Source organism: Atta colombica, unplaced genomic scaffold, assembly GCF_001594045.1.
Source record: "Atta colombica isolate Treedump-2 unplaced genomic scaffold, Acol1.0 scaffold105, whole genome shotgun sequence".
Taxonomy (NCBI): domain Eukaryota; kingdom Metazoa; phylum Arthropoda; class Insecta; order Hymenoptera; family Formicidae; genus Atta; species Atta colombica.
This window is the reverse complement of record NW_017259190.1, coordinates 4,726,019-4,738,638: the sequence shown is the minus strand read 5'-3', so window position 1 is coordinate 4,738,638 and position 12,620 is coordinate 4,726,019. Positions and strand designations below refer to the sequence as shown.

General features: G+C 41.5%; 1 protein-coding gene across 1 annotated transcript; it reads left to right on the top strand.

The window, feature by feature from the left end:
* The first annotated feature begins 354 nt into the window (after window positions 1-354).
* Window positions 355-12,597, top strand: LOC108690341. The gene is made up of 4 exons (XM_018197586.1): window positions 355-1,457; window positions 1,577-1,874; window positions 1,957-2,033; window positions 2,111-12,597. Exons 2-4 carry the CDS (start codon window positions 1,699-1,701, stop codon window positions 11,473-11,475), a joined length of 9,618 nt encoding a protein of 3,205 aa, XP_018053075.1. The 5' UTR covers window positions 355-1,457; window positions 1,577-1,698; the 3' UTR covers window positions 11,476-12,597.
* The last annotated feature ends 23 nt before the right edge of the window (window positions 12,598-12,620 follow it).

The following is a 12,620-nucleotide window of genomic DNA, read 5'->3' as shown; positions in this document are numbered from 1 at the left end:
ACACAATCAAAAGAAATAATTGCTAATTTCATAATTATTTGTCAAACATTAGACATGCATCAAAGCAAGCATAATAGCATGCTTCATTCGAGAAATCGAGCATCGTGTGATTCCATCTTTACAATTGAAATCTGAAAAGACGTTAGTTATCGCGGAAGAGGAAATGAAAATTCGCGCGAATCGCGGCGTTGGCGATTGGCACTACTATCTCATCAGTTGGCGAACTTGTCGGTCACGATCGAATCAAAAGAGAGAAGGTAATCTAGGTAGTATTCCAACCATTCCAATCCATCTACCCTATCGTATGAGGTGAGGCAAATGTGAAGCCCCGTTGCAAGTCGGGTAACCGAATATGTACGTATAACGTACGTCGTGTTGCGCGAACGACGTAGCATTTTTGCAACGTTGTTGTTGTCTAGTACATTTCGCACAGGCTTCAGCCTGTTTTACTCTATGATCGCATGTGTCGTCGTCGACGAAATCACGTGAATCGAGGTGTATCTGGCAGTTTCCGAGCTTCCGAACGGTGTGCGTTACGCGAGGCGGAGATACGGCGGAGCTGCACAGAGAGTTGGATGCCGCGAGAAAAAGCGAGCGAGCGAGAGTGAGTGAGGGAGTGAGTTTGCGTACGAGTGAGTGAGAACGAACGATAAAGGGACAAAGAGGAGAAATAAGGAGTACGGTGGGAACGAGCGAGCGATCGAGCGAGAGAGAGGGAGAAAGAGAGAGAGTGAGAGCGCGCGCGCGCGCGCGCGCGTACTCGCGCTTTTCACCGTTGCGTTCCTGAGATACGACGCTCGTCGACGCTCACCGATATTTTCCGACGCTTCTTACATATACTATACACACGCGAATGTGTCCATCGCATTTAGCCGGCAGTATTCCTGACACGATAAGTGTGTGTCTAAAGATACGTGTGGAAAGGAAAATACTGAAGGCTGATCGCTCGTCACGCGACTCACGGCAACTCACGGGCTTAAGATGCCCGACGTAGCTGCCGCCAGCAACGTCAGCATCGAGGCGATAGCTGGACCACCACGCAGTCGGGTCATGCATTTTGGATTTCTCACGAGCACACCGTGGACCTCTTTGCGCCGATTATACTGATACATGAGCCTCATTTTGAATCAGTGTTATTTTTATGATCGTCGCCTGCAACGAGTATGCTTGGGATTCTAGAGGGACATTCGTTTGAGAGACAATTGCAACAAAACATTTCGACAGACGTGCAGTAATAGTCCTGACAACTTTAAGTGTATTTTGAAATTTCGCAATTAATTATTTATGAATGAAGATTATGTGCATGGTTATATTTGATAATATATTCAATAATTCTTTCTTCATTTGAAGAAAAATAAATAATTACTGTTCAGAAGAGAACGAGCCAGCTATCTGATGCTAAGATTTCAACAGCTACAGCATTTGCATGCAATACCTGTTTGCATGTAGTTATAAAGGTATGTATGCACTCCTGAACAAGATTTATCTACATACGAAATATTTTAATTGTATAATGTTTAATTTTAATTGTATACCAAGATTGCATAATTTATGGAAACTTTTTTTTGTTGTATAGCATATCAATTTTGAGCAATCGCTCTAATGTTTCTCTATAGAAATAGATTTTGAAGAAACTCACTTGGTATTGACCAATGTTGATTTTATAAAAGAATTGAATGAAATACTTTGCAATACAAAATGTGTGAACAAACGGAAATCAATTATTTGGATGGAGATATCGTTTGGGTTAAATTGGGAGCTTGCTGGTGGCCTGGTCAAGTCATCGGGCTGGATAATTTACCAGAAGAAATACAAACTGAATTTAAAAAGAAGCCATTAATAGCTGCTGTAAAATTTTTTCAAGAAGACACGTAGTAAGTTGTACAAATTTTAGTTTTTCTTATATATTTATATAAGACAAATTGTTTAAAGTGATAATTTAAATTTTTCTTTTAGTGAATTTGTCAAAAACTATCAACAGATCTACAAGTACAATTGTACGCTTAAAGATGAATTTATTAAAAAGGGTATGGGTAAGTATAATGAAGTATATAAATTTTCTTATATCAAATTATATATTAAAATAATCAGTTTTGTTTTGGATAAATAGATAAATACAGAATCAAGAGTAAAGATGGCAGCAGTTATATGGACAAATTCCCAGGTGATGTGGAAATGGCAGAGAAGTTAACTGGAGGAGATCCTGATATATTGAACCAGGAGAAATTTTGTCCTGAAGAGAAACCAGATATCTCAGCTCTGTTTGGTGAGAAGAAAATTCCAAAGAAAAAACGCGATCGCGAGGAAGGACATAGGCGGAGCGATGGTTCAGAGATCATGAGGAAGATCACACATCCACGTTTTTTACGTGGGGAAAGTGATCACGAGGTCCGTATTCGTCAGCAACCCAATAGTTTACCATCGACTCCATCTAATGCAGGTTCCCCAGTATATCGTTGTCATTTTTGTAATTTCACTTCTTCGCGTGTTAACGTCATAATTTGTCACATAAAGAGTCACCGGTCCGATGACTCGCCAATGCCACGATCGAAAGTGAAAACGTACTCTCAATCGCACAGTAGGATTTCTGATACACCAAAACGAAAATATGTGAAGAAAGATAAAGGTACATCAAGTAAAAAGAAGACGGAGAATAGGCAGGAATCGATTAAACGGAAGCATTCGAAACAGATCGAGAAATCCAATAAGAAAAAGAAGAGTGATCCGGAATTGCGGGAAAAGTTGTTGGCCGACTGGGATGATGAATCGGATGAAGAAATGAATGTTGATACAAATAATTCCCTAAATAGTAGGTTAAGTACTGATTTTTCACCCACAAAGAATCAATCAAGTTTCGATGATGGCAAGGAGCACTACGGCGACAAGAATACTGCAACTGTAGAGAATAATGAAATTCTAGCAGAAACAGAAAAACTACTTAAGGAAACCGAACAGTTAGCTTCGATACGCATGATGCAAGGTTCATTGGATAGTTTGCATGCTTCAAGGAATATCCAATTTAGTTCTGATAAAAAATCCGATTTTGAGGATACTGAAAAGGATATCAATATTATTGATAGATCTAATGAAATGTTAAACAAGTCCCAAAAGAGAGATACTTCAAGTTCTGATAGTGAGAGCAAACATGCTTCTGATAAAGATGACAAAAAATCACGACTATCGTGCTTTGATTTCGATGAAGATGATTTGAGCGAACCTTCTATACCGCCTGTACGAAAGATTCCTCGAGTTTTCGGCGAGAAAAATTTATCTTTGAAGAAAGAAATTATCAAAGAATTTGAAATGAGTCAAGCTTTGAAAAATGAAATTAGGAAAGAAGCCGACAAAATATCTGAATTGGGTAAAAATATGGAATTGAAAGCTGACGAAATAATAGAAATAATACAAGGTAGAGACTATCGACAAGAGAATGAAGTCAAAGTATGCGAAAAGCTCAATGAGAGTGTACAAGATAATACAAAATTGAAATCTGATGAAGATATAGACGAAGAAGAAGAAAAAACTAAACAATCCGTAGATGATCAACACAAGTCTAATATTAACACCTGCGAAACAGAGGTAAAGATTGTGGAAATATTTCAAGTTGAGAGAAGAGATGATGACAATGATCATTCTTTGAATGTAAAGGATATTGAAAGGACTGTATCTAAAATTGCGTCCAATGTACCAGATGTAAAGAGAGATAAAATGTCAGTAAAGGACGAAGCCGATATCAAGTCTAATGATGAAAATTTATCTCAATCTGAAAAAACTGACTCGAAGGATGTGATTGATGAATCTAATGACAATGCTTCGATGAAAGAAGCAGACGATACTTTGTCGGAACGATTTACGACAGAAACAGAAGATGAGACTGTATCCGAATCTGCAGAGACTGTACCAGAACAAAGTGAAAATTCAGATATTGATATGTTAGATCAAAGTATTGGTAGTCTCTCGGGGAACCCTGTTGAGCAGGCATTAGTTAAAAGAGGAAGAGGCCGACCACGTAAGAACGCGAAATCGACTAGTGAGAGTACCAATGCGAACAAAACTCCAAAAACTAATAGAGGCAATAAGAGAATTCGTGTGAGCGAGAGGATTGAAATTGAACGAAAGACTTCAGATTCCGATACAGATCGTTCGTATAGCGGTAGAAGACGCAAACCGAACAAAAAATATCTGGAATCTGATATATACATTCAAGAGCCTGATTATAAAGCGTTCAGGACTGATGAGAGTCAATCTGAAAGTGAGTCTAAGACTTCTGAAAGAGTCACAAGCAAATCTAGAAGAGGCAGACGTTCCAAAGGAGTTGACAAGAACAACGAACTCGTTACTCAAATGGATAAACAAGAAATAGAAGTATCCGATCAAATGCCAACTGTTGCTGAAAATAATGTCAGCATCTTATCGATCGATATAAAAAATAAAACATCTGAGAACAAAAAGGAGGTCTTTTCTAAAAAAGAAGAAAAAGAAGAAGAACAAGAAGAAAGAAAATCTATAGAAATGAAATGCGACGTACTCGAGGAACAAGTAAAATCTTTGGACGAAGTAGCTGAAAAAGTTGACGTAGATGTATATTCGGAAAATATAGAAATGATATCATCATTCCAAAAGTCAGAAGCAATATCTAAAATGGAAAAAGGATTTGATGTAGACAAAGCTGTGAAAGAATCATCTGAAATGGAGAAGGAAGATGGATCGTCAAAACAAACTAAAGAAACCGAAGACTTTAAAGATTATGAAAAGCCATCGATTATAGAGCAAACTGAAAATGCCGATAAAATTGAAATACAGCAAGATGCCCTGAAAATCAACGTAGATATGCTACCACCGAAGAAATCTCAAATAAAAAAATTTGAATTGTCACAAATAGATTTTTTTGACGCAGATATTCAAGCTAATAAAAGAGTGGAGCCTGAGCCTAAGTCTGAACTTGAGTCTGAATGTAAAGTCGAATCTGAACCCAAGATTGAACTTGAGCCTCAATCTGCATCTCAAAGTAATATTGATGAAAAAATAAATGAAGAAGATAAAAGAGAACCGACGACGAGCAAAGCAGCAGACGATATTGACAAATTTTTGAACATCGAAAATGAACAACGAGAAGATTTAAAAAGTTCCGAGCCGCTGAAAAATATAGATAAATCAGATGTGAAAGAACAAGAGATGCAATTGATGGAGGAAGTATCGCAGAAGATGCAAGATGTCGATCAATTTAAATTGAAATCGCCTAAAGCAGACGATGCGAGAAATATACCAAAGAGTCCAACGAAAACATTAATCGAGCAACAATTGACACCCAAGAGATCCTCAATGCAAACGAGATACAAAGGTAAATTTACTCCAGAAACGGGTAAAGGAAGAAAAGAGAAGGACTTATTCTTAGAGGAAAGATCGACTAATATATTCCAGGAGGCTTTCCTGAAGACTTTACAAATGGATAAGAAGAAGGTAGTTGAAAATGCTGATGTACTACCCAAAGAGAAAAAGGAGAACAAGACTGCTAAGAGAAAAGGTGAAGAAATCGATGTCAATATCGTTGCTGTATCTGCGCAAAGTAAACAAATTGATAATTTCAACAAAGATTCAGAAATATCTGCAGATATTCAAACTGGGGAAAACGTATCTATTGCGAGTAATCTTGAAAATATCGAAGTGGTTATCGAAGAAAATGTTGAGATCGATACCAAAATTGGAGATGCTGTCCTCGAAACTGACGATCAACTTGAATCGATATCCAGCGAATCTGTTATCACATCCAAAGCATTACTTCAGTCAGAAACACTTCCCGTTTCTGAAAATAATAGTATAAGTACCATTATCAAAAAATTAGATGAAATCCCGAAGATATCCGTAGCCACAACATCTTTATCGTCTGATATCAGTGTACCAGTAAAAAAGCGCGAGATGCCACGGATAATAGAGAGCGTAACGTTGACTGAACCGGTGCAAATTTTGAAGACAAAGTTACTCGATAAAGTACCGCCACAGAAAGGTGTGAAACACAAGTTGGAAGCAGACGCTACGAAGAAAAATGATCAAAGAAGTGGCCCCAAAGCAAAGATCATTAAAATAGAAACATTGCCATCGAACAGCAAGGTAAAAACTGCTATAAAGTCCAGTTCGCACATGTGTCTGACTAAAAAACTTCAAGTATTAAAGACAGAGGAAACAGATGCGCTTCTGGAAGCACAGAATAAAGAACAAAGCGAGGCTACGTTGCAAACTATTATGACTGCGCCGATTACAGAGAAATACGTACAACAGAGTGCTCAAAGCCTCGCGGACATGGAACTAGACATCAACTCGATGCCATTTGTTCTAAGCGAAGACGTGTTAACGCCAGAGAGTATAGAACAGATGCCCGTTGTTATATCTTCCATTATACCAGCTTCCAGCTCGATCCCGACCACGCTCTCCTTTACTCCGACCACGCGGATAGTATCGCCCACTCAGCAAACTCAATTCAAGATCACGAACGAGACTACCGCAACAGAAACGTCGCCGACGAAGAAAAAGAGCGGTGTACCAGCGATATTAAAGACCAAGAGCAAAGCAAAACCAACCGTTTCGAATGTTAAATCACTAGTACCGCCGCTCACCGGTGGGGTGAAAGGTTTGAAATTTCAAAGCGCTCAACCGACTAGTAAAACGCCAACCCTCTTGACGCAGAAAGGTACTACTCCAGGAAAATATGTCGTCGTGCAAACCGCGGGTGGCCAACAACTGCGTTACAGTGTTCAAGGTAAGTCTGGCACTCAACAAAAAGTTGCTATTTCAACCAGTGGCAAAGCAGCAGGCAACGCACAAGTGATTCAACAAGGTGGAAAAGTCGTTATATTGACGTCAGGACAGTCTTGCCAGACCAAAATGGTGCCATTAAACATTTCCAAAACCCTGAGCGCCAAAGTACAGAAGATCATGACAAGCAAGGGTCATTTGCTGTGTCCGATTAATCCACAAGGTGGTTTAATCGCTACTAAGACTGTCATCGCGCCAAAGGCTGATAGTGTTGCTGCTGCTGGCTCACCTACCACATCTAAACTGGCCACCAGTGGTCATAAGATCATCAATACGCAGAGCATAATCACGTCTAAGGGCGTACTTACTCCGATTTCAGGTACTATTGGTAAAACAGCGTTATTAGGTACGTTGTCCCAGGGAATTATCACCAAGGACGGCATTTATACACCAATCAGCGCTTCGTCTTTGAGTGGGAAAACCATCATCGGTTCGAAGACTCTGGTTACGAAAGGTGGCACGACTCTTTTAAGTCCTCAAGCTCAAAGTCTAAGTGGCACGAAAGCGATCTTAGCGCCAGTGTCTCAAACCATCACCGGTAAAACCATATTAGGCACACAAGCTGTCGTTAGTAACAAAGGTACCATTCTAACACCAATAACCGGACAGCAGGTTAAAGCCATCGCTGCTAAGAGTCCGGTTAAAGGCGGCAAGGTACAATATCAATTACAGCAAAAGGTACAGCTGCCGATACTGCAAAAGTCTTCAAAAGTACCGACAAAGATATCGGCTTCACAAACAAAGGCGTTGCCATCCGCGAAATCATCATCGGGCAGTACGTTGATTCTCCAAAGCACTGCTAGCACCGGTACGATATCTCAGAAAAGTATGTCGCATGGCAAGAAGATTATTAAGCAAACGATGACGCAACCTGGTACTATTCAAGGTGTTGTTTCACCGAGTGATACGCAACAAATAGTAACAATGGTGTCGCAAGTGCAGCCGAAGGGTAAAGCTGCCGTATCGCCAACCGTACAAAAAGTCATTATTCCTCGAACTAGCAGTCGCCAGTTGAAAACTCAAAAGATCGTCGTCCAAAAAATGCAAGATTCGGCTATGCCAACGATGCAAAGCGCTCAAACGAAGCAGACGGTCGTCGCGTCTACCGCGACACTCGTCACTAGCAGCACTAGCACCGCTATCACGACCACTGTTGCAAATTCGCCGATCGCCAAAACGGTCGCCCACTCGAAACAGACAGCTTCCACAATTTCCAAGTCCTCCGTCAAAGGATCTCAAATCTCAAGTAAGGCGCAAAAACATCTGTTGACCACCACCAGTATCACCACCACTACCAACACCACGTCGAATGTAAATGTCACCGTGACTAATAGTATCGCTACATTATCCTCGTTAGAATCAGAGAAGAAAGCAAAAACGGATCTTCAGCTAATCCTAGATGTATCTCAGAAAGAGCAAGGTAAAGTCGAGAAATTCCAAACTGAAAATACGGAAAAAGTGGGCGAAACAAAGGCGGCCGCCCAGCCTCAGATTATGGCTCTACCGACAGAAAGCAGCGATGGCACGCAAACTTATGTATTGGTGACGATAGATGAACAAGGACAGATACAACCACTTGATAACAATACTCTTATGTCATTAGAAGGAACTACGCAGAATCCGGACGGCACGAGAACCTTGTACATAGATCCCAGTTCTCTGGGGGAGGTCGGAGCTCTAGACAACATTGTTCTTCAATTCGACAACAGTGTCTTGCCGAACATTCAAACCAGCAGCGTGACAGAGACTAGTCAAACGGCGATCGTGAGTGAGAGTTTTCCCTCGTCAAAGGTGATACAAACATCCAATCAGGACATCCTGGCGGCTGCTCTCGCTAACACTGACTTTCAGCAAGAGATCAGTTTGCCAGACAATCAAGCAGGTAGCGTCATGACTCAAACTGGTTTGACTCAAACAAGTCTTATCAATCAGACGATATTGCAATCGACCATCATACCGCCTACAGAACCGATATCCTCGCCCTCGGTGCTTGAGACTTCATTGACTCTAAATCAACCGATTATGACACCACTTGAAGTACCGAGTAATATGCCAATTCAGTCAACGGATCCGGCTTCCACATCGGTCGTCTCCACTATTCCATCTTCCCTCGAACTACCGATTACCATTACGAATCCCAACATCTCCTACATATCCGCCACAGGAGAGACACAGATTCACATCCCTGGTAACTCGATGCCAGACATCGGGGAGATTATGGATTGTCCGGCGACGATAGCGAGCGAAGAGATAGCTCATCCTGAAATTCCCGCAAGTACTCAATACTTGGTGATTTCAAATCTGGAGGATAATATCGCGACTGCAGAGACGCGGAATGTGCAGAGCGCTGAGATCGCGATTGCACCGTCATCCTCGTATACAGTCACAATGCCGAACAGTGTCCTGGAGAGCGCGCAAGTACAAACTACTCCGTCGATGCCGATCATTGACGATACGTACGCGGACAATTCGCAATTAACAACAACGATCGTCGCCGAGCAAACGTTCGTGCAAGTGCCAGTATCGGAAATGTTGGTCTCCAAGACGCCGGAAAATCAAATTTCAGTCTCTCCTCAAAAACTGATTATGTCAACCAATAAGAATTTGGACGAGAGACAGTCTCCGACGTTGCAGAGTGTTTATTCTTCTCAGGAAGTTTCTAACACATCTGAAGAATTGATTCTGCAGCAATCAAAGACTAACGAAGATACGGCTTCGAGTACAATAGAAGTGCAGGAAATGGAAAACAAAGAAAACGATACGTCGATTATCGGTTTATCGACAATAGACGAAACCACTTTGATTACATCCGGACCTAATTCGCAGATAGAATCTGTGAAACAACTGACCTACAAAGTGACGGACTCGAGCGAACATAAAACTGCGAACGAATCGTATGAGGCGATGGATAAGTTGAAGCAGCTAGCGGTTTCTGAAGAATCTAGCAATAAAGCTAAGTCGGTAGATCAGCAAGCAGCAGGCATGTCAAATCGAAAGGAAGCCCATAGAACAGCTTCGCGAGTTTTATCAGCCGAATCATTAAATCCTTCGAATGATGCAACTATGGAATTGGATGAAGCAGTCGAACCGGATCTATTCACCGGAAGCACGATTGACACAAAGAAAAGTATGAAGGATTGTCAAAGGGACGAGCCATCGTCGCAGGAAGAATCGGACAGACGTCGTTTGCGGCAGAGTATGGAACTACGTTTTGAGGAAGAAGAAGAGGAGGAAGAGGAGAAGGAGGTAATCGCGGAAGCTAGTCAAGAAACGCCTTCGCAGTCTCAGTATGAGCAGTTCAATGTATCTGTCAGCAGCGATTCCATCGATTTACCCAGTCAATCTGCCCCCAAGTTGGAGAGCTCTTCAGGAGAAGCCACGCAGTCTATCGCGTATGAACCGATGGAGATGGATGAGGAGACTGTCGTGGCGGAACCACCGTCACAATCATTTGAACATACAAAGATCAATGAGGCGTCCCAATCTTATGAAGCTTTGGCGGAATCCAATGTAAACGCGCCAACGCAGTCTTTCAACGAGATTGTGCAAAGTCAAGTGGAGCGACCGAGTGTCGACGAGGCGATCGACGATCAGAGTTTCCCTACGCAAAGTTACGAAGTCGACAAAGGTGAGAGTGTGGCGGAGAATTTGGAAATCGATGCAGAGATCAGTCAGGAGGGCAATATACCGTCACAGTCGAATGACGTCGGTGTCGATGGTATAGGCACATCATCCGTGTCGACAAATAATTCCGGATTGAATGAGGACGAAACAGCAAGTTCGTCCTACGTACCGGAGACACCCGAGAATCAAGAGCGCGATCAAGATCAGGAGAGTGCGATAAGCACGTCATCATACGAAATACCGCCATGCGAAGAGCTCAACATCGCCTCGTCCAGCGTGATACCGGACACGTCGGTCAACGCGGAGCATCCTAGTATTCATGATAATGGTGTGCCGGAAATCCCGACCTCTTCATCGTATAACTTGAATCCCGACATCACGTCGACTCATCACGTAGATTCTGTGCCTACTTCCAGCTACGAGGACCAAGTGATTGTCGAGCAAAACGTCTCGACGTCGTACGAAGTGCCGATTTCGATGCCCGGTCTGGAGGAAACCTGTTCGCAGAACTTTGTCACGGAGAGCAGCGATCATCACCGGAACGAACCATCGAGCTACTACGCTCATCACCAGGAAGTAACAGCGAGTTACTATGAGTCTGTAGATCAGGATGCGAATTCTCGATTGGAAGAAGATCCGCACGAGGAACACGTCACACCCGGTGGCTATTACGAGGGCAATCCTCAGGAGGTGAGTCAAAGCTACTTTGCTCCGACCGAGGAGACGCCCAACTACACCAGTCATAGTATCTCGCCCGGCTATTACGATCCCAGTAGACCCGAAAGCGAAGCGAGCCAAAGTTACTATTCCACGGACGATCTGGAAGGGAAGACAGAACAATCGTCTTCGTCGCCGAATATTGAGGCGTCGCAAAGCTTCTATCAGGAGAGATCGAGCGAACTGAAACTGAGACAGCAGGGTGAGGCCACCCCAACGTATCCCGAAAAATATCCGGTGGATTACACTTTAGAAAATTCACCGGTTGAGAAACATGATCTTGTGGAAAGCTCGGTGCCAGCCACTAGGCCTATGGACAGGTAATATACTGTGGGGGACAGTGGTAACAATATAAATTTTCACTTGAAATAGACTCGGTGGACTGTCGTGTACACAGAAACGTACCACCCACATATGAACTCTTGAATCTATTTTTAAATGTAAATATAACGCGTTAATTATAATATTAAGTAAGTGCTTAGACTTAGACTAAGTTGAACTTTGGCGTTAGATTTTATTGTACTAGGCTTCTAAACGTACAGGCGAATGCACTTGTATGCGAACGCATGTGTATACATGTATGTTGAAACAAAAAAGGAAACGGAAAAGATAAAGGAATTTACTCCGAATATAATCCGTGAATCTTAGGATTCGATATTACACAGTTTCATCATTGCATTGTTGTTGTGGTCTTGATTTTATCGTCATCGACATTTTATATGAAGAAAAAAGAAGGAATGTCCGTACAATCGTTAGAATAAATGAAGAAAAGCTATTTAGATATATAAAAGATACATTATTATTCTTTCTTTGTAGAATCATAAAGATTTATGTCAACTGAACGGTTCTCGATTTCCGTCACGTTATTTCTATATATTTACGATGGAGCAATAGTGATAATCGCACGATGAAGATTTCTTTTATCCTGCCAAGATAAAAAGCATGATGATTGATAGTCAAACCAATATGGTCGCAAAAAAAAAATCATAATCAACATCCCATGATTTCACTGCTGCTCCGCCGTAATGTCAAGTCGTAAATGTAAGCAATTATTCATTTGTAACAATACTAAGAGCTCATGTGTGATTGTTTAAAACAAACAAGAGTCGTAGCAGATCTAATGGAGATCCTGAAGTCCCTTTAGTCTTTATTCTTTAATATTAGCCGAGACTATTAATGCCCTCGCTTGTTTCACTCATTCTTTTACATCTATGACAACCGTTTAGTTTTCTACGGTCTTGAGAAACAAAAACACATTTCTAATTATATCCATAATGATATATATTGTACAATTCGATGAAAATGCGAGAAACGAAGAGACTCTCGGTTTATCTTAAAGACTTGCAAATAAAAATTGCGCCGTACCTCGCTTTGCTCAATGTGTGAACAGTGTATTTTTTTTTTTTTTAAATAGCGACTATGAATCGCAATGAAGAATGTGCAAAACGAGGGTCATTCTTTAGCTTATG

Coding starts and splice junctions, on each gene's coding strand:
- LOC108690341 (XM_018197586.1), top strand. CDS start 1,699: ATGTGTGAACAAACGGAAATCAATTATTTGGATGGAGATATCGTTTGG. Junction 1,875..1,956: donor TTTTTTCAAGAAGACACGTA/GTAAGTTGTACA, acceptor TTTTTCTTTTAG/TGAATTTGTCAAAAACTATC. Junction 2,034..2,110: donor ATTTATTAAAAAGGGTATGG/GTAAGTATAATG, acceptor TTGGATAAATAG/ATAAATACAGAATCAAGAGT.